General features: G+C 65.7%; 1 protein-coding gene across 1 annotated transcript in view; it reads left to right on the plus strand.

Annotated features, from left to right (window-relative positions):
- NCOR2 (nuclear receptor corepressor 2) overlaps positions 1 to 15,578 on the plus strand; it is a 158,054-nt gene extending 142,476 nt beyond the window's left edge. Inside the window, exons 34-49 of the mRNA XM_090291290.1 lie at positions 925 to 1,279; positions 2,307 to 2,528; positions 2,995 to 3,249; positions 3,900 to 4,049; positions 4,207 to 4,347; positions 4,438 to 4,636; positions 5,261 to 5,802; positions 6,794 to 6,943; positions 7,146 to 7,291; positions 7,621 to 7,814; positions 8,628 to 8,777; positions 9,169 to 9,317; positions 9,985 to 10,038; positions 12,543 to 12,764; positions 13,652 to 13,831; positions 14,431 to 15,578. Coding sequence (XP_090147416.1) covers positions 925 to 1,279; positions 2,307 to 2,528; positions 2,995 to 3,249; positions 3,900 to 4,049; positions 4,207 to 4,347; positions 4,438 to 4,636; positions 5,261 to 5,802; positions 6,794 to 6,943; positions 7,146 to 7,291; positions 7,621 to 7,814; positions 8,628 to 8,777; positions 9,169 to 9,317; positions 9,985 to 10,038; positions 12,543 to 12,764; positions 13,652 to 13,831; positions 14,431 to 14,612 — 3,291 coding nt within the window. The 3' untranslated portion in view covers positions 14,613 to 15,578. The remainder of the gene's footprint in view (positions 1 to 924; positions 1,280 to 2,306; positions 2,529 to 2,994; positions 3,250 to 3,899; positions 4,050 to 4,206; positions 4,348 to 4,437; positions 4,637 to 5,260; positions 5,803 to 6,793; positions 6,944 to 7,145; positions 7,292 to 7,620; positions 7,815 to 8,627; positions 8,778 to 9,168; positions 9,318 to 9,984; positions 10,039 to 12,542; positions 12,765 to 13,651; positions 13,832 to 14,430) is intronic.
- Positions 15,579 to 19,673: the final 4,095 nt, after the last annotated feature.

A 19,673-nucleotide genomic window follows, 5' to 3' on the forward strand; every position in this document is an offset into this window, starting at 1 on the left:
TTTAGCCCCAGCAGGCAGCGCTCCGAGGCGTCCTTGGCCACCGCACTGTGGGAGTAAGCGCGTTCCAGGCGGTGAGGCGCCCTGTGCAGGGTCACCCAGCAAGTAAATGGCTGTCCTGAGTCTCAGAGCCAGCGGCCCCCAAGCCTGCAGCCTCTTGGCTTTGTGGCATCCACCCCCCAAAAGGCCCTGGCTTAGTGGCGGAGGATCAGCTCCAACTGTGCAAGGAGCTGGTCAGTGGGGACTTTCACAGGCCACAGTCCCTTCCTGCGTCAGAGGCACCTGCTGTGACGAAGAGGGCAGCGGCCCCAGGGGAGGCAGGGGGCGGTGTGGTCTTGGCCTCTGGACACTTGGGCCGCTGGCAAGAGACCATCAGGGATCCAACAGGGACGCTAGTCTGATTCTAGAATGTTCTCTGAAATGAGGGCGTTTCCACTTCTTACAAAAGTAATTAGAATAGTTCCGAGAAAACACGGCACTGTACCACTTGTCAGGGCAGGGCCCCTCGACATCCCGGTGTCCCCAGCCTGTCCACGCGGGGCGGGGCCTCCTCCACGGGCCCGGCTGGGACAGGACCCTGTGTCTTCAGCTGCCCTTCCTGGCCAGAGAGCCAGCGTGGAGTCAGCCCTGACGGCCCAGCCTTAAGCCCCGGGGCCGTGGGCCTGAGCGGGCTGCTGCGCCTCCTGCTCCGGGTGGGTGTGCGGAGGTCCAGACTGATGGGACGAAGGATGTGGCCCACGTGGGGTGTTGATCCTCGCTCCAGGGAGGGCTGACCTCTGACCTCTGGGCCTCTGCTGCCCATCCCGCCCCCAACCGGGTGGCCGGAGTCCAGGGTGGCGGGCTCCTCAGAGGCCCAGCGTTACCCTCTGCGGCGGGGCAGCCAAGGCTCAGTCCGTGGCTGGCGCTGACACCGCCCCCACCCCGCAGGGCACGCCACTCAAGTACGACACCGGCGCGCCCTCCGCCGGCTCCAAGAAGCATGACGTGCGTTCCATCATCGGCAGCCCCGGCCGCAGCTTCCCGCCCGCGCACCCGCTGGACGTGATGGCGGACGCGCGGGCGTTGGAGCGCGCCTGCTACGAGGATAGCCTGAAGGGCCGGCCAGGGGCGGTCAGCAGCTCGGGGGGCTCCATCACCCGGGGCGCCCCTGTCATCGTGCCTGAGCTGGGCAAGCCACGACAGAGCCCCCTGGCCTACGAGGACCACGGGGCGCCCTTCAGCGGCCACCTACCGCGAGGCTCGCCCGTGACCACGCGGGAGCCCACCCCGCGCCTTCAGGAGGGTGCGTGGGGTGTGGGTGCAGAGTGTGGGTGGGGGGCCCGGGTGCCAGGTGGAGGCTGGGAGGGGCTCCTGTCTCAGGAGATTGCTTCTCTGTCCACTCTTAGCTCAGGGCGGAAACCGGGGCGTCACCAGGCCAGACACCCATTTTGTCTGCCAGAGCTGTGGGTGCTGTCTCCAAATCCTGCTCAGAATTTTCACCCCACCCCCGCCAGGACCGCCACCCTTTCCCACCTGGCTTCCTCGACTCCCCCCCAAGTCTGGCTCTCACCTCCTCCAACGGCAGCCAGACACTTGTTTAAAAAACTTACATTAAATTATGCCATTCTGCTGCTTAAATATTCCTGGTGACTTCTCACCGCACTCGGAAGGAAAACGGCTCTTCTCCCTCGGGCCTGGGCGGACTGCAGGGCTGGTCCCTCTGCCTCCTCAGCTCCCTGAGCGCGGCCGGCTGCTGCTGCTGCTCCTGGGGCCTTCGCACGTGCTGTTCCCGCTGCTCGGAATGCTCCCCACCTTCCAGACCTTCCCCCAGCTGGCTTCTTGTCACGCGGCAGCTCTCTGTCCAAAAGTCACACCCTCAGAGAGGCTTCTTCTGGCCCAGCGTCTCTCCTGCCCTTGGTGGTCACATCCGTTCACACTTCCGGCTTTCCTTCTGAGTTCTGATCCCTGAAGTCCTTATCCGGTGACGCGTTTGTCACCGTCTCCGCTTTCTGTCAGCTCCGTGGGGGCCGGGAGCTCCGTCTGCTCTGTCCCCTGGCAGAGCCCCAGCTCTTTGAATAATGGCCGGCTGGTTGTAGGGGCGACAGGAGTATTTTGGGGTTGATTGGGTGAATGAGTAAATGAATCAAAGGAGCAAATGAAAAATATTAATTTTTTAAGTAAAAAACGCAGAAGCTAATGAGTAAATGGTATTTTTTAAAAGTGAGGAAGAGCTAAGAGGGAGATAAGTAGGTAAATGAGGACCCTGGTCCGGGGCCCGTGTGCTGAGGGTCCCCTGTGCACAGAGCCCGGTGCCACCCCCCTGCCCACAGGCGGCCTCTCGTCCAGCAAGGCGTCCCAGGACCGCAAGCTGACGTCGACGCCCCGTGACGTCGCCAAGTCCCCGCACAGCGCGGTGCCCGAGCACCACCCGCACCCCCTCTCGCCCTACGAGCACCTCCTCCGCGGCGTGAGCGGCGTGGACCTGTACCGCGGCCACATCCCGCTGGCCTTCGACCCCACCTCCATTCCCCGCGGGATCCCTCTGGACGCAGGTGACTGCCGGGCTCAGGGCGCGGGCTCGGGGGCGCTGCCGTGTGGGGAGACCCGACGCGCAGCCGTGGGAACCGATCGGCTGGAATGCCTTACAGGCGTCCGAGGGACGTGCCGGCTTCAACGCTCCCCAGTGGCTTTCTTTTCCCGTGTCCTTAAAACTGCCAGCGTATCTCAGGGGGGCTCGGGTGTGGGGTCCCCCAAAAGGACACGACCTGAAAGCCTTTGTGAAGGCTGCATCCCTTCGGTACTCCCGCGGCCCACATTTCACATGCCCTGTGTTTGGGAGAACTTCAGAGGACGCTGTCCGTGGGAGCCCCCCCAACCCCGTGTGTTTTAGGGAGCAAGCATATTTCTACTTCCAGCCTCGACTCTGTCCGGGGCCTGTTGGGGGCTGCTGTTGGGGAGCGGGAGTGGGGGCCACGAGAGCAGGGGGGCGCCCTCTTCTGACCCTGTTCCCCTCCCCAGCAGCCGCGGCCTATTACCTGCCCCGGCACCTGGCCCCCAACCCCACCTACCCTCACCTGTACCCGCCTTACCTCATCCGCGGCTACCCGGACACGGCGGCGCTGGAGAACCGCCAGACAATCATCAACGACTACATCACCTCGCAGCAGATGCACCACAACGCGGCCACCGCCATGGCCCAGCGCGCCGACATGCTGCGGGGCCTCTCCCCACGCGAGTCCTCGCTGGCGCTCAACTACGCTGCCGGCCCGCGAGGTGGGTGGCGCCGGGTGCTCTGGGAACGCAGGGGGGCACAGCAGCTGTGGGTGTGCCTGTCCCTGCAGAGGTGCTGAGAGGGGTCATCTCGGAGGCCTGGGTGTGGCTGGCCTGGGAGCACACCCGGACCTGGCTGGGGCCTGGGGGTTGTGGGCACCGTGGGCACGCACCGGTGTCCCAGGGCCGTGTGTGCACGGGGGTGCGTGGGCTGTGTGTGCTCTTGCACGCGGGCTCCTTGGGTTTTACAAACAAGATCAAAACGTGAGGCTTTGGGATTTCTGGTTCCCCTGACTTGCAAACAGCCTGGGGTTGCTTTGCCTGTGCCCATTAAAGTCGTCCTCTGGGAGGGCTTCCAGAATGTCCCGGAATGCCCACGTTCTAGTTAGTCCGGGTGGGGAAGCTGGCCACACGAGGCGCATCAAAGGTGGGGGTTGGCCATCGGGAGCCAAGGCTGAAGCAGGCAGGGCACGGCCACCCCTGTTCTTGGGCTTCGGCAGCAGGGCAGTGAGGCCAGGAGGGCCTGGCACCCAGGACGGGATGCGTGGGGTGCGCTGTCCCAGGGGCAGCTGTGGGCGCCTCCACCAATGGGGCGGTCCGGCCAGCAGCAGCCCCTCGCTCCCCTGCGACTACAGCCCCGCCTGCTCCCTCAGGTATCATCGACCTGTCCCAAGTGCCACACCTGCCCGTGCTAGTGCCCCCGACCCCAGGCACGCCAGCCACCGCCATGGACCGCCTGGCCTACCTCCCCACCGCACCGCAGCACTTCAGCAGCCGGCTCAGCAGCTCCCCGCTCTCCCCAGGTGACACCTTCACCCCCATCCGGGTCGGGGCGCTGGCCGGGCTGCAGGGGTGGCCGGGGGGATGTCTTCAGGCACAGCCGTGCCCTCTCTGTTGCACCTGAGACCAGTCCAGGCCCCCCCGGACCCAAGGCTGAGCCGCAGGCCGTTTGGGTTCCAGGTGGTCCCACGCACTTGACGAAGCCCACCGCCGCGTCCTCGTCGGAGCGGGAGCGGGAGCGGGACCGGGAGCGTGAACGGGAGCGCGAGAAGCCTGTCCTCACGACCACCACGGTGGAGCACGCGCCCATCTGGAGACCCGGTAGGCACCGCAGACCCAGCCCCAAGCCCTGGGGGACCCCGCAGGCCCCCGAAGGCTGGCCCCCCTGACGCCGCCGCCTGTCACCACCAGGTACGGAGCAGAGCAGCGGGGGCGGGAGCAGCGGCAGCAGCCGGCCCGCCTCCCACTCGCACTCCCTCCAGCACTCGCCCATCTCGCCCCGGACCCAGGACGCCATCCAGCAGAGGCCCAGTGTGCTGCACAACACAGGCATGAAGGGCCTCGCCACCCCCGTGGAGCCCGGCACGCCCACGGTCCTGAGGTGGGCCAGGTTGGCACAGGCGGGGGATGGCCGGGTGGGCGGCTGGTGGACAGAGGCAGGTGGGGACCCAGGTGCCCCCGTGGGTTGGAGAATGACGAGGGTGAGGACGGTGGGGGGCAGGCGGAGGGGTGCGCAGGTAGCAGACTGCCCGCGGGCCGCTCTACATCGGACCCTCCCCTACGGCTGCGTCACAAAAAGTGACACGCCCTGTCCCTGAAGCACCGGCGTCCGCGGCCCTGGGCCACCTCCCTCGTTTCACCCGACGGCCTGTCTCCCGGCAGTTGCCACACTCCGATGGGGGTTTAGTCTGTCTGTTAACATGTCTGTCGTCTGTCTTCTCAGCTAGAACGTGAGGCGCTTTTGTCTGTTTTGTTCATTTCTGTGTCCCTGACGCATAACAGGAGCTCAATGAGAAGTTTTGGATGATGGAATGAATGAATGAATGGATGAATGAATGAAGGCAGGCCATGCCTACAGGGTGTCGCAGGCCAGCGTCAGGGGTGGTTCGTTCTGTGAGTGGTGGGCAATGCAGGAGCTATTCCCAGACCAGCCGCCCCCAGGGTAGGAGCGCGGGCGTGGCTCAGGCCCTGCTGTGGCCCTGCAGCCGCCTGAAGCCCCACTCTCCCCCGCCAGGTCCACCTCCACCTCCTCACCTGTCCGCCCAGCCGCTGCATTCCCACCCGCCACCCACTGCCCGTTGGGCAGCACCCTGGACGGGGTCTACCCCACCCTCATGGAGCCCGTCTTGCTGCCCAAAGAGACCCCGAGGGTCACCCGGCCGGAGAGGCCCCGAGCAGATGTCAGCCACGCCTTCCTCGCCAAGCCCCCCGCCCGTTCGGGGCTGGAGCCCGCCTCCTCCCCGGGCAAGGGCTCTGAGCCCCGGGCCCTGGTGCCCCCCGTCTCCAGCCACTCGGCCATCACCCGAGCCCCAGCGAAGAGCCTCGCACCCCACCACGCCAGCCCGGACCCGCCAGCGCCGCCCAGCTCGGCCGCGGACCCGCACCGGGAAAAGACTCACAGTAAACCCTTTTCCACCCAGGAGCTGGAACTCCGTTCTCTGGGTAAGACCACCCTGACAGCGGCCACCTTCATAGACGCGATAATCATGCGTCAAATTGCTCCCGATAAAGGGCCGCGAGAAGGAGGTTCGCTGGCCACCGACTCCCCTCGCGATGGTAAGACTTCCGGCCCGCTGCCCGCCCACCCCGTCTTGTGGCCTAAAGATATTTTTAGATCTCTGCTTTTTATTTTTCCCCCGTTTTTCATTGGTTTTGGTCTTTGGTTTTTAAAGTCGTCTTTGTCGATTGCACGCTCTGGTGGTCCCCGAAGCTGCCGCCCTCTCCAGTGTGGGGGCGCCCCATCATTTGCACATCAGTTTGTCATGATGTTTTTTGGTTTTTGCTTTTTTTCCCAAAATGAATGGATCTGTGATTTTGACCTCTGCCACGCCCCCGCTGCCCCGTGCGCCTTTGTCTGGGGAGCAGGGAGTGGGCTGCGGGGGCGCGGCTCTGCCTGCTGCCGGGCGTGGCGGGTGCTGGCGGGTGCGTTTGCTCTGGAGGATGCCCGCTGAGGAAGACGGGGCGGGGCGGGGAGAGGAGCAGCCACGGGCCAGGAGGAGCTAGGAACCTGACCCCTGAGTCTGCCCAGGCTGTGGGGGCGCCTCGGGGAGGCCCTGGCCCCGTGTCCCCTTGCTTGACTGCCACCCGCATCCAGGGAAAAGGGGAGCCCTCTGTTCCCCGCCTCCCACCTCCAGCCCCAGCTCGGACTGTGGGGGCCCCTGGGACTCGCATGTTACTGCCAGCCACCGCCCTCCCCCAACGGTGCTCCCTCCGGCCCGTCATAGCCACCCACACTTCCTTCTCCGGCTCCTCTGCCCTCGGGGCTCTGTGTCCCTGTCCCCTCCGCGTTCCTCTCGCTCCGGCTCCCCGTGACGCACCGCCTGCCCAAGTGTCCCGGTCCCATATCTTCTCCAGCGCCCCTGCCGGCTGTCCCTCTTCTTCCTGTCTCGGTGCAGCCACCCTGGCAGCCTCTGCCCCAGCTGAGCACCCTCCCCTCTCGCCCGTGTGCCCAGCTCCGGCCTGGGGACCATCCAGTGGGGGGGGGCCGGGAGGGGCAGCCGGGCTTCAGGCCAGGCCGGGGCTGAGCCTCGGCCGCATCCCACTGTAGGTTACCATGGCGGCAGCTACAGTCCCGACGGGGTGGAGCCTGTCAGCCCCGTGAGCTCGCCCAGCCTGACCCATGACAAGGGGCTCCCCAAGCACCTCGAAGAGCTTGACAAGGGCCACCTGGAGGGGGACCTGCGGCACAAGCAGCCAGGTGGGGACCCCCCTGCTCCCTGCCCCCACACAGCCCCGGGAGACAGGGACAGTCGTCACCCCCCTCCCACAGACGGGAGGACTGAGGTGCCCAGAGGTCACAGGACTGCGCAGTCCCACTGCTGGTGCGCGGGGATGGATGGCAGCCCCCGGGCACCCCCCTGCCCGCCCCCGCTCCCTGACCAGCTCTGCTCGGCCCGCAGGCTCTGGGAAGCTCGGCGGGGAGACCGTGCACCTCCCACACCTGCGGCCGCTGTCCGAGACGCAGCCCCTCTCCAGCCCGCTGCTCCAGGCCGCCCCGGGGGTCAAAGGTCACCAGCGGGTCGTCACCCTGGCTCAACATATCAGTGTAACTACTCTTCCTCTGTCCCCTCCTCACCTGTGCACTGCGGGCGGGACTAAGGGGAAGGTCACACACAGCCCCTGGGTCTCATGGGTAAACTGGGTCCTGGCGGTGTGGCCCAGGGACGCCCAGGTCTCAAAGGCAGACACCGTCACTGCTCCCTGTCCAGCTGACAGAGCCTCAGCGGGAGCCATGTTCTGCGTCTCCCACACGTGGCCGGTGGGCCTGACCTCGGGCCTGCAGACCCCAGAGCCGCCCTCGCGCCCCGCCCTGGAAGGTTCCGGCGGGTGGCTGGCGGCTGCCTGACCCCATGCCCTGCCCCCCCGTCCCCCCAGGAGGTCATCACGCAGGACTACACAAGGCACCACCCGCAGCAGCTCAGCGCGCCCCTCCCCGCCCCCCTCTACTCCTTCCCCGGAGCCAGCTGCCCGGTCCTGGACCTCCGCCGTCCACCCGCTGACCTCTACCTCCCGCCCCCGGACCACGGCGCCCCAGCCCGTGGCTCCCCCCACAGTGAAGGGGGCAAGAGGTGAGCACTGGGGAGTGGGGTGCCCCCCACGGGTCAGCCACCGGGAGGCCTTTGTCACAGGTCTGCCACTTAATGCTTCTGTGCAGAGGAGGAGCTAAGGCCTGGGGAGAAGGGAGCATTTGCTGAGGGTCACGGCCAGTAGATAATAGCTGGTCTCCGTGGGTTCCAGGCAGCAAGCTAAACACCATGCTCGCGTTAACCCGGGCTCTCACCACAGCCCCAGGGGGTGTAGGCAGCCTTGTCCCCATTTCACAGACGAGGACACTTAAGGCATGAGACGCGGCTAGTAAGTGGAGGAGCTGGGATTTGAACCACAGCCATGTGATTGGAGAGCAGCCTGCCAGCACGCGCGCACACAGACACACACACACACACACACTCACTCTCTCTCTCTCTCTCTCTCTCTCTCTCTCTCTCTCTCGTACCCAGGTTACCCCTGGGGCCTTGGGGTTGGAAAGGAGAAAGATGGTCCCCAGCTCTAGGGAAGGAGCCATCCGGGTGGGGGGCACAGCTGAATGTGGCACAGAGGTGGGGAGACCGCAGGCTGTCTGGGGGAACAGTGGGGTACCTGGCAAGGGGGTGCAGGTAGGGTCTACAGACTATCAACCATAGGCTCAACCCCGCCCACAGCCTGTCTGCAGTTCTAAAGTGCTGTAAGGGAAAGGATAGACCGCAGGGACCGCAGGTGGCCCCAGCACCTGCCGAGCCCTGGCTCTGAGTGAGGCAGGCCGGGAGGGGGTGGAGACAGGGCTGGGCCCACCTCCGGAGGGCGTGCTGTGCGCTGCCCTCAGCTGGGACCCGCTCTCCGCCCAGGTCTCCAGAGCCAAGCAAGGCGTCAGCCCTGGGCAGCGGTGAGGATGGCATCGAACCTGTGTCCCCGCCGGAGGGCGGGGCGGAGGCGGGGCATCCTCGGAGCGCCATGTACCCACTTCTGTACCGGGACGGGGAGCAGGCAGAGCCCAGGTACCTCACTGCTCAGGACTCAGCCCCCTGCCCACCTGTGGCCTCGGAGGTTAACAGGGCACAGCTGGGGGACCTTAGTGGCAGCCTCCTGTGCCCCAGGCTGACGTCTCAGCTCGGGGGGGGCTCTGGGCAGCTGGACACCCAGAGAAGGCCAGGCCTGCCGGCCTCGAGGACGTGGTCAGAGCCCATCCTGACTCGCAAGGCCCTTTCAGGCGGGCAGGGAGGGTGTTGCAGGGGCCCAGGTGCGCGGCAGACGGCGGGAGGGGCCGCAGCGGCGGTGGGGGAGGCTTGGCTTCGAATTCCGAAGGCAGCTCCGGTGGTAGGTGCCCCCCATCACCGAGGGTGCACGAGCGCCGCAGCGGGTCACTGACCCGGTGCCTGGTGCCCGCAGCAGGATGGGCTCCAAGTCCCCCGGCAGCAGCAGCCAGCCCCCAGCCTTCTTCAGCAAGCTGACCGAGAGCACCTCGGCCATGGTCAAGTCCAAGAAGCAGGAGATCAACAAGAAGCTGGGCGCCCACAACCGCAGCGAGCCGGAATACAGTACGAGGCCGTGGGGCGGGAGCCGTCCGCGGGGGGGGTGCTTTCCAGGCCCGGCGGGCCCGCCGGCCACCCCCAGGGCCCTGCGCCCACGCTCCGGTGGCGTCTGTAGGCACTTGGTGGCACAGTGTGGGGCCTGGAATAGCCCGCACACGGGGGTGCTCTGAATGTGTGCACAAGCGGGTCTGTTCTCAGCCCCGTACGGACACCAGGGACTGGGGTCAGAGCCCTGTAGGGGCCCCGCGTGTTCCCCGCTCACGGGGCTCGTCCCATCTCTGCGGTGAACGCAGTAAACCCCAGCTGAGCCCCGCCCCCTACCTGGTGCCCAGCACAGAGCAGGTCTCAGAGGATGGAGGACAGGAAGCCTGGCGGGGGCGGGGGCGGGGGCGGGGGCGGGAGCAGGCATCTCAGAGGCTCTTCTCTTCCCGGCACTGGACTAGAAACCCTGCCGGTCCCCGGCCAGTCTGGCACCGCCAGAGCCTCGCAGGTGCAGTGCGCAGGCCGGCAGCCCACGTGAGCTGGTTAGAAACACAGCCAGGGGCCCTGCCCCGGGGGACCCACCTGCACTGCACAAGCTCCCGGTGTGCCCAGGCCAGAGGGTGATGGAGCGGGGGTCGTTTCCCAGGACCTGTCGGCTGTAGGGTCTCACCATCTCGTCACCTGCCTCCAGGTATCGGCCAACCCGGGACCGAGATCTTCAACATGCCCGCCATCACTGGAGCAGGTAACCGTCCACCCCAGCTCCCCGTCCTCCCCATCCCCAGCACAGCTGTGCCCTGGGGAGGTCAGGCTGGAAGGGGGCTGGGGGGCCCTAGCCTCGGAGGCCACTGGGGCCGCGCCCCAACCCGTCAGGACAACAGGGGACCCCAGTTCCAGTGTGTCCCCTCCTCTGGTCTAAGCCAGCCCCACGGTGGGGCCAGCGAGGCTGGGGGAGGGGCCTCCGCCTGGAGTTAAGGCCCCGGCGCGTTGAGCACCGTGTTAAGCGTACACACCGCCCACTGCTGCGTCTCGGGAGGGGACTCGCGTGTGTGGGCACAGTGTGGCAGAGTGGGGGCCCCTACTTAGGATGTACAGGCCGTACCCAGACTCCATGGGGCATTTTTTATAGTTAGAGCCTCGGTTCCACGGGAAAAGGGAACGCGGGGGCGGAGGAAACAATACCAGTGTGTTACAGAGGCGGGGCCGCAGCTCATGCCTTTCTTAGGCTAAAACGTGGGCCTTTTAGGAGATTTTGGACGGTGGGGGGGGTGGATTTGGACCCCAGCCTCCGGTGGGGGCCACACTGTGTATTTCTGCGGGGAAGGGCTTGGTGGCTGAGTCTGGTGTGAGGGGTCTGCGCTCTGAGATGGGGGGCTGAGGCGCCTCTGCTCTGGTTGTGCAGTGGGAGCCCGCGGCCAGAGGGGGCAGGGACATGGGCTGGCCGTCCTGGGGACCATCCTGTGGTCCCGGGGACTGTGTTGAGCAGAGGCCAGCCAGGCTGTACCAGGGCCCCTTGGTGCCTCCAAGCAGGGGTCCCGATGGGGTTGCGTCTGTCCACCCAGAGACACTGGGGGCTTCTCCAGCCTCAGCCAGTGTATCCCGAACAACAAGGCGGTTAGAAACGAATGCTTCCGGAACGTTCCAAATCTTGACCTAGGCAACTAGACACATAGGCACATGAGTCTGGAAATTCATGCCAAGGGCACAGTGAAGATGTTGCTAAATCTTGTGTGTAAGTTGTAGTTGACTTTTTTTTTAAGCTGCTGGGTCCCCGCCAGAGGCTTTCCCCAGATCTGGGCCCTGCTGCGTAGGCCCAGCCGCAGGCTTCGCCGTGGTGGCTGCAGACAGACCGCCGCGCTTCCGGCCAGATCGCGACTGAGACTCGGGAGAGGGCGCGGCCACATCTGTGCTCGCTGAGACCTGGTCTGGCCAGAAGCCACCGTGGCCTGTGTCCCTCGGGTCATTTTTTCCGCTTTCCCTGTGTTTTCTTAGCGTGTAGGATCGCAAACACTTTTTTCCGGCACTCACGCCCGCTAGAAGTTGTGCTGCTTCTTGGAGACACGGCTTTTTTGTTGTTGTTCCGTTTGTTTTTGTTTTTGAAGTGCTGGTGAAATGTCAAAACCCAGCGGGAAGGGTGGGGAGGGCCCCCGGGTGCGGGCGGCTGAAACGGAAAGGAAGGAAGGAAACTTGTTGCCCGTCGGTTGCCATGGGAACAGATGTTGAGAGCTGCCCCATGGCTCCCGGGGCGCCGCCCATCCCGCCGGCAGACCAGCGGGGCTCAGACAGGTGCGCGCTTTGCCCCCGGAGGCCGTCTGTTCTCTCGGAGCCGGAGATTTAAAACGCGTGGAGGTTCTTACCGCCCGACGGCAGGCGGCGTGCACTGGGGCTTGGCCGGCCCAGCCTGGCTTAGCTGAGAAGAGACTTGCTCCCCAGGGTTTGCAGAAGTCCCCAGAATGGGTCACAAGACAAAAAGGTTCAGGAAATCGGGCCGTTGGGAAGGGAGGCTTAATTAACGTGCCTCTGCAGAGGGCGTCTGGAAGGATCCGTCTGGGACCCGTGCGTTGACCGACCACTTTGTGACGGGGTGGCTGGGCCGGGCGGCCACGCAGTTTGTCTCAGCTCTGCCCTGTCCCCCGCACGCACCGTAACCGCATGGCTGCCACCCACCTCGCCGTCCGTCTCTGCACCTCTCTCCTCGTGGCTCCCGGGTGGGGAGGATGAGGCCCAGCTTGGGGGGCAGACGGGGCGGAGGGGGCCAGGCCCCGGGGCGGGGCGGGGCGGGGCAGCGGGGGACCGACTGGTCACTTCCTCCCCCCGAGTCTCTTTTCCAGCCCCCTGCCCAGTCCAGGCCCAGGCTTGCCTGCAGTTCCCTAGCGGCCGTTTCCCCACTCAGGGCAGCCCTCGGATCCCCTTTTTAAGGCCACTTGGAATTCAAAGAAAGAAGTAGCCGCACCTGGGACTAGGGGGGCAGACGGGGCCTCTGATTTCCCAGAGGGCAGAGTAGAAAGGAAGCTGGGGTGCCCCCAGACCTCCCCAGCCTCACCACCCCTCCAGGAATGCCTGAGGCTTCCAGGCCCCCACCGGGGGGAGCCCTGCCCGGCCCCCCGCGCCCCCCGCAGGAAGGCCAGGGGGCAGGGGATGGAGGATGTGTTGCTTTGCCACAATGTGTTCACTGTGTCTTCTCTCTCCCCCCCCCGCTGCCCCCCCGTGTCCCTCGGCCCTGTGTGTGTGTGTGTGTCTCTCTCCCAGGCCTCATGACCTGCCGAAGCCAGGCGGTGCAGGAGCATGCCAGCACCAACCTGGGGCTGGAGGCCATTATTAGAAAGGCGCTCATGGGTAAATATGATCAGTGGGAGGAGCCCCCGCTCAGCGCCGCTGCTTTTAACGCTCTGAATGCCAGTGCCGGCCTGCCCGCTGCTCTGCCCGTAACCGCTGCTGACGGACGGAGCGAACACGCCCTCACCTCGCCAGGTCTGCAGGCTCCGCCGCCTCGGCCCGCCCCGCCCCGTCTGTCCCTCCCGCCCGCCCGCCCAGTGTCATTAATCCGCCCGCCTCCAGCTTTGGAGCTTCTGACTATTTTTGTGCGTGTTTGACGTGGTTCTGGAGTTGGCTAACCTCCTCGCTGGGCGGGCACCCCCGCGTGTCCACGTTGCCCGGCCCCCCTCGGCCACCGTGCCCGGAGGCTGCTGCTTTCGTAAAAACACACCCTGCCGCCCGAGTCCTGCCTGCCTTCCTGCCGGACACGGGTCGTCCTGGCCTGGCCTGTCTGTGTGTCTCCATGGGGGGGGGGGGGTCAAGCTGCAGTGAGGACCCTCCCACTCTGGGTGGATCCAGGGACCCCTGGGCCTGTGGCTGAGAGGACTGTGGGGCCACCGCTGGCCCTTGGGCTGAGGGGAGGGGACCTGGGTCTGTCTGCCAGCCCCGCACTCAGGCCAGCGCCCCTCTGCCCGGTCACACGCTCTCCTAGCCACACCCCCCATGGCAGAGTGCTCAGGCCTATCTGTCTGGCCTGGACGCTGTGGCCTCAGAAAGTTTCTGGACTTCACGGAGGCCCAGGCCCGGCCTCAGGGGGCCTGGCTTCTCTGCACGGAGCCGACCATCTGCCCAGTTCAGCTCGGCCCCGGGGCAGCAGTCCGGGCCAAGCCTGGGCCTGAGGCTTCATGCGCAGGGACTCAGCCGCTAGGTGGGCAGGTGGGCTGCGGGGCAGCCTGAGGGCTTTACAGACGGCGACACACACCCCTGCTCCAGGAGAAACGCCCCTCCAAGACCCAGGCTCCTGGCCGGCCTGACAGCTGGCCGAGCTGCTGCCGTGCCTGTCCCGGCCCTCTGACATGGCCCCGCCCATGTGTCTCCCGCAGGTGGTGGCGGGAAGGCCAAAGTCTCTGGCAGACCCGGCAGCCGGAAAGCCAAGTCCCCAGCCCCGGGCCTGGCATCTGGGGACCGGCCCCCCTCCGTCTCCTCCGTGCACTCGGAGGGCGACTGCAGCCGCCGGACACCGCTTACCAACCGCGTGTGGGAGGACCGGCCCTCGTCTGCAGGTGGGCACCGGGCGGCGCCAGCGGGCCGGCGGGAGGTGTGCGTCACCCGGCTGAGCGCCTGCTGGGGGTGCCGTCAGGCCTGTTCTCGAAAGCTGCTCAGGTAGCCAGAGAGCTTCTGCTCAGGGCCCAGGTGGAGGGCATGGCTGTGATGGGGCCGTCCCGGGAGCCCCAGTCCTGCCGGAGAGGACGGAGATTCCGGAAACCGGAGGGGAGGCGGGGGGCAGGGCCCGGCCCTGCGGGCCGCAGGTGCTGCTGGGGGCCAGGTCTTCTTCAGGAGCCAGAGGCGGCCCTGGAGGTTGGGGGAACAGCGTGGTCAGTGTAAGTTCCCGAGGGTCACTGGCTGCAGAGCAGGCACAAGGGGTGGGGCAGGAGCCGCCGGGAGGCGCCTGCTGGCCCAGCCGGGGGACAGGTGGCCGGAGCATGACAGGTGGAGGTGGGGAGAGGCAGCGGTTTTGAGAAATGTTCCAGGAGGTCAGTGGGGCCGGATGGCTGCCGGACACGGAGGCTAGGGCCCCCGGGGCGGGTGTGGTGGGTGGGCCTGTCGGGGGCTGCCCGGCTCACCGGGGCCTCCTGCGTGTCCCTCCCATTCTTTCTGGCAGGTTCCACACCATTCCCCTACAACCCCCTGATCATGCGGCTGCAGGCGGGTGTGATGGCCTCCCCGCCCCCGCCGGGCCTCCCTGCGGGCAGCGGGCCCCTGGCCGGCCCCCACCACGCCTGGGACGAGGAGCCCAAGCCGCTGCTCTGTGAGCAGTACGAGACGCTCTCCGACAGCGAGTGACCGTCGGAGCACGGCGGGCGGCGCCAGGGCCCAGCCGGCGTCCCGAGCAGCCGGGGAGGAGCAGGCGGCTGCCAACCTCCCCAGCCGAGGAAGGAGCCCCAGAGTCTGCCTGCGCACCTGTCTGTCCGTCCATCGTCCAGAGCCGGCACCCTTGCCTGTCTAAAGCCTTAACTAGGACTCCCGCCCCGGCCGGCCCTGTGCAGTGACCTTACTCAGGGGATGTTTACCTGGTGCTTGGGAGGGGAGGGGAGGGGCCGGGGAGGCAGCGCAGCCAGCGTGTGGCGGCCACACGCATGAAGCTGGGATGGCCAGGGACCCAAAGCAGGATGACCACGCACCTCCCACGCCACTGCCTCCCCCCTTAATGCATTTGGAACCAAAGTCTAAACTGAGCTAGCAGCCCCTGCACCCTGCCCCTGCCTCCGCCCCCATCCCTCTTAGCGCTCTGGGCAGATGGACACGGGCCCTGTCCAGCCCCAGCACTCATCCCGGTCCCCTCGGGCTGCCCCAGCCACCAAGACTGCTGGAAACAAAGTTGGGCCCTGTGGGCAGGCGGAAGGGCCGGGTGCGGCCTGGGGCGAGCGGCTAGAGGAAGTGGACTCGTTCTCACACAGCGTCACCGCGGCGGCGGGCAAGAAGGGCCGGTGCAGATGATGTATTGGTTTACAGGGTATATTTTTGATACCTTCAACGAGTTAATTCAGATGTTTTACGCAAGGAAGGACTCACCCAGTATTATTGCTGCTGTGCTTTTCACCGCCGACCGTTCGGGGCACCAGCAGGGCCCCAGCTGGGGACCCCGTCGTCCGCGGGCCGAGGGCCGGCCGCCAGCTCACAGCCCCGCGTCCTCCCTCCCTGCCTGCCTTGGGCAGAATGCATTTGGTGGGTGTTGTGACTGTCATCTGTGCCCGGCGGTGGCATTCTGTCATTTACACACGTTCTCATTAAAAAGCGAATTATACTCGAGTTAGGCTTCTTCTCTGTCTCAGGCTGGGCACCAGGAGGGCAGGCAGTGGGGGGTTCAGGGGCAGTCGGAGCATAGCCATGGGGTGGGGGCAAGGGAGCGTCCCCCCTGACTCAGCAGACGGGCCCCCTTTGCAGGTATTTAACCCACGGCCAGTGTGTCCCTGTGAGCGCGTCCCAGGTGCCAGCGTCGGCTCACAAGCAGCCGCTGCTGTCTGGCCACGAGGCAGAAGAAAGAACAACGTGCCCCTTTGGGCCTCGGCCTGGCCGCCCATTTGCTCCTCAGGGCTTTGGGATAAATAGCCTGTCTCAGGAGGAGCCACTCTGCCCGCCGGAGCCCCTGAGCTTCTGACAAGGACCCGGGTTCTTCTGCCTGGGGGACCCCACGGTCTCTGGAGCCCTCCCCCTCCCCCTCCCTTCGCTGCGCGCCCCCCGCCCACCCCGCCTGTCCCGCCTCACCCACAGCTGGCCGCCCAGCCAGTTCCGGGTTACGTGTGCCAGACCGGGTGCCTGACTGGGAGGGCGTTTGGGAGACCCCGCTGCCCACCTGTGCCCACCCTGTCCCCACACAACCGCCCGGGTGTTGGAGGCTCATGGGGAAGCGCTCGGGTGAGGCCAGCGCAGGGTGTGTGTGTGGCCCCTCAGAGGCCCTCTCAGCCACCCCACGGCCCCTGGAGTGTCACCTGTGACCTCTGACACCCACCGTCTTCTCTGAGCAGAGGTCAGTTCTCTGTGAGGTGAGGGTCCCCGGCTGTGCCCCACTCGCCTGGGCCTCAGCCCCTCCCCCAGCTGGACCTGTGGAGAGGTGGCCATGTGGGGCACCTCAGGCCGAGTCCTGCTGGGGTGGCCGGGCTCCTGGCACCTGGGGACCTTTGGGGCTCTGAGAAGTGAGGGAGGGCCAGGACTGAAAAGGTGAACCTCCCCAAGGCAGCCTGCAAAGCAGGGGCTCTCCTTTCACTCATCACGCTAAGCCTGGGGTCCTGTGGTGCTGGAATCCACTCTGTCCCTGTCCCTCAGCCTCGGCTCAGGAAGCCCGGGGGTGCTGGCTTCTCAGCCCACCCAGGGACAAACGACCCCAGATCCCAGCGGCCGGCGGGCTTGTGAACAGGCCAGCACGCCTGGCCAAGGGGACCGTGTTCCTTCCGCCTGGGACCAGCCTTCCGGGGCTCTGCTGCGGCCTCAGCCAGAAATTGCTGTGGCCACGGGGCCCCCGCCCCTCGCCGGACATTGGACTTCAGCCTCATTCCCTGCAGGATCTGGGGGCAGCAGAGAGCCAGGGTGCACTGGAGAGGAGAGAAAATCGCCATCTTCCACCCTGACTGGCGTGGCTCAGTGGGTTGAGCACCGTCCTGCAAACGGAAGGGTCGCCGGTTTGATTCCTGGTCAGGGCACAGGCCTGGGCTGCGGGCTAGGTCCCTGGCTGGGGCACGAGAGGCAGCCAATTGATGTTTCTCTCCCTCTTCCTCCTATTCCCTTCTCTCTGAAAATAAATAAAATCTTTCTTAAAAAATCGCCACCCCCGAGAGCTCATCAGGTGGCCTACTGTGAAGAACTGTAAATAAATAAATAAATAAATAAAAATAAATCGCCACCCCAGCCTGCCCTCCAAGCTTGAACCTGGAAGGTCCGCGGGGGTGGGAGTGGGGGAGGCGAGCAGTCTGCATCCGGGAGCTCTGCCCAAGAGACGAAATGAACAGAGGGCTTTGGAGCCACATGGTCTGGCTTCCAGGCCTTGTGGGGACATCCCGTGTGACCTTAGGGCCCTGAGAGTGCCCTCTGAGCCCTGTCTGCTCCTCCGTGCGCTGTGCCTGGCCTCACGGGGCGCCTGGCCCCAGTACTGAAGCCGGAAGGCAGGTGGCACTGTTGGGCTAGCAGAGGGCCCTGTCCTGGGCCTGGGTTCCCGCCACGTGGGCTCAAGTGCCCCCACCTGGTGCCCTCCGAGGGCTCACCCTACGGATCTTCTGCTGCAACCAGCCCGTCCTCAGCCCTGGGGCGTTCATGCCCCGTCCTGTTTAGTGTTCTCACGGCCCTGCCCTTCCCACGGAGGCCGAGATGATTCGCCGAGTCCCCTTCTCCCTGGAGAACTGCACACATGTCCAAGCCCAGCTGGGCACCACTTCCTCCAAGGCCGCCTCCCTCCCTCCCTCTTTCTTCCCCTCCGGCCCCTGCTGACCCCGTGTCTCAGACCCACAGGACCGCTCGAGGCAGAGCCTTCTCTTTCTCCTCCTGGCCCTGAGCCCTGGTGACTGTTGACCTGCACTGACACACTGGGTATCAGAGTCGAGAGGAAATCAGAATGTGATGTGTCAAGTGAAGGACAGGTGTTGGCAAATGTCCCCATGTCTCAGGACATTGGGAAGTTGTTTAAAATGCAGATTCCTGGGCCCCCGGAGCGTGCGGCTGTGATCCGCTAGGTCCTGGGTGGGCCTGGAAGTCAGTTCTCAATGAGCAGCCCAGGATTCTCGTGCCGCTAGTCTGCAGTCCAGGTGTTTCTGATGTGGGTCGTTTGGAGCCTCACCGTGGGGGCGGGGTGGTGCCCAAGGTCAGAGCTGCGCCCTAGCCTACGATCTGGCTCCTCCCTTTCAGCCTGGCCAGGACTTGGCTTAGGAGGAGGCGTGGGCCACCTGCCTGAAGCTCCGCCTCCCACAGGGAGGGCAGGAATGAGTGGCTGGGCTCAGGGCTCTGGGTGGGCTCAGGGAACCGACCCTGAGCAGTCAGCGTGGCTTCCTGGAGGTGGTCATTCTTGGGGGACCGGCCAACAGGCTCATGGGAGGAGACCTGTGTGGGTGGGCGAAGGCTGGGAGCCCAGGGTGGCTGGCATCGGTCAGTGTGGGGCCCAGAGGTTTCTGCTGTTTTGTGGAATTGGGGTGGCGGCCTGCAAGGCTGCTGGATGGACAGGAGGAAGGACCAGGCCTGGGAGATAGGTTTCCCTCTGCCACATGGGGACGGTGGCATTGCCGGAAGCATGCTGGGCTCACTGCCTCAGTCTCCAGTACAAGGACCACCGTCCCCTGTGTGCAGGGCAGGGGGGCAGGCAAGGCACAAGGACAAGTGGGTCTGAGGGGAGAGGGCAGGGCTGAGCGGGAAAGCGCCAGGCGTTCCGGCCGCTGAGAAGCCGTTTGCATAATTGGGGGGTTAACCCCTGGCAGCTGGTAGGAGGGCCCGGGCCGCTCAGTCCTTAGGCAGCTGGGGCGGGTCAGCGGCCTGCCCCTCGTTAGGGTTCCTCACCAGTACCTCCCAGGGTCAAGGGGAAGATTAAACGCGTGAGGGGCAGACGACAGTGAGCGCCTCATCTGTCAGCTGCCAGGGCTGCTGTTCTTCTCACCCCTGGAGGTGGGACCCGTCGGGGCCTGGGGCTGCGGGCATGTGTTTCCGTGGGCACAGGGATGGGGGGGTGACTGCCGGTTAGATTTGAGGCCAGTGAGTGTGAACCCAGAGGTGCGCAGGGGTGACCGCCAGGGGGCCATGACCGCTGTTTGGGGCCAGAGCCGGCCCCGCCCCCAGGAAGGGTCTGGCTGGGTTCAACTGCTCCAGAGGATTTACAGGCACAAACCCTTATCATCACAGCAGCCTCGGAGGTCAGGCCTTTTTTTCTGGCCACCAGGCCCACCCCCAGCGTCAGGGGCTGAGTTCCTAGCCTCTCCGTGCCTTGCGTAGCCTCTGTGTGAGGAGCCAGAGCAGGGAAGGCGGCAAGGAGAGCCCAGCGGGCGCTGAACCCGTACTGGGAGCAGGTGTCCCTTATCCTCATCAGCACTTTACACGCTGCCCGGAAAGCCTGGCTGTCAGGAGGCCGCGGCTCACCCTGCTCGCAGCACCACTGGGGCCTACCTCCGCGAAGGAAGGGCCTGTCCCCAGCAAAAGGCCTCTGTCCGAAGCCACCCCGCTGGCCTGGCTCATGGAGGACACTTCCCGTGGCTGCTGTTCCCTGGCTGCACTCAGCCCGGGCCCTCCTGGGAATCACCCCAGACCGAGCCGCAGGGCGAGGCCTGGGCCTCTCCATTTGTAACTGGCCCTTGTGTGTTGCCGGCCGCACACTGAGGCTGTCCTGCAGGGGGCAGGGGCCACAAGGCTCTGAGTCCACGAGCAGAAGGGAGGGAC

This window comes from Furipterus horrens, unplaced genomic scaffold, assembly GCF_987537825.1.
Source record: "Furipterus horrens unplaced genomic scaffold, mFurHor1.1.pri manual_scaffold_11, whole genome shotgun sequence".
Classification (NCBI taxonomy): domain Eukaryota; kingdom Metazoa; phylum Chordata; class Mammalia; order Chiroptera; family Furipteridae; genus Furipterus; species Furipterus horrens.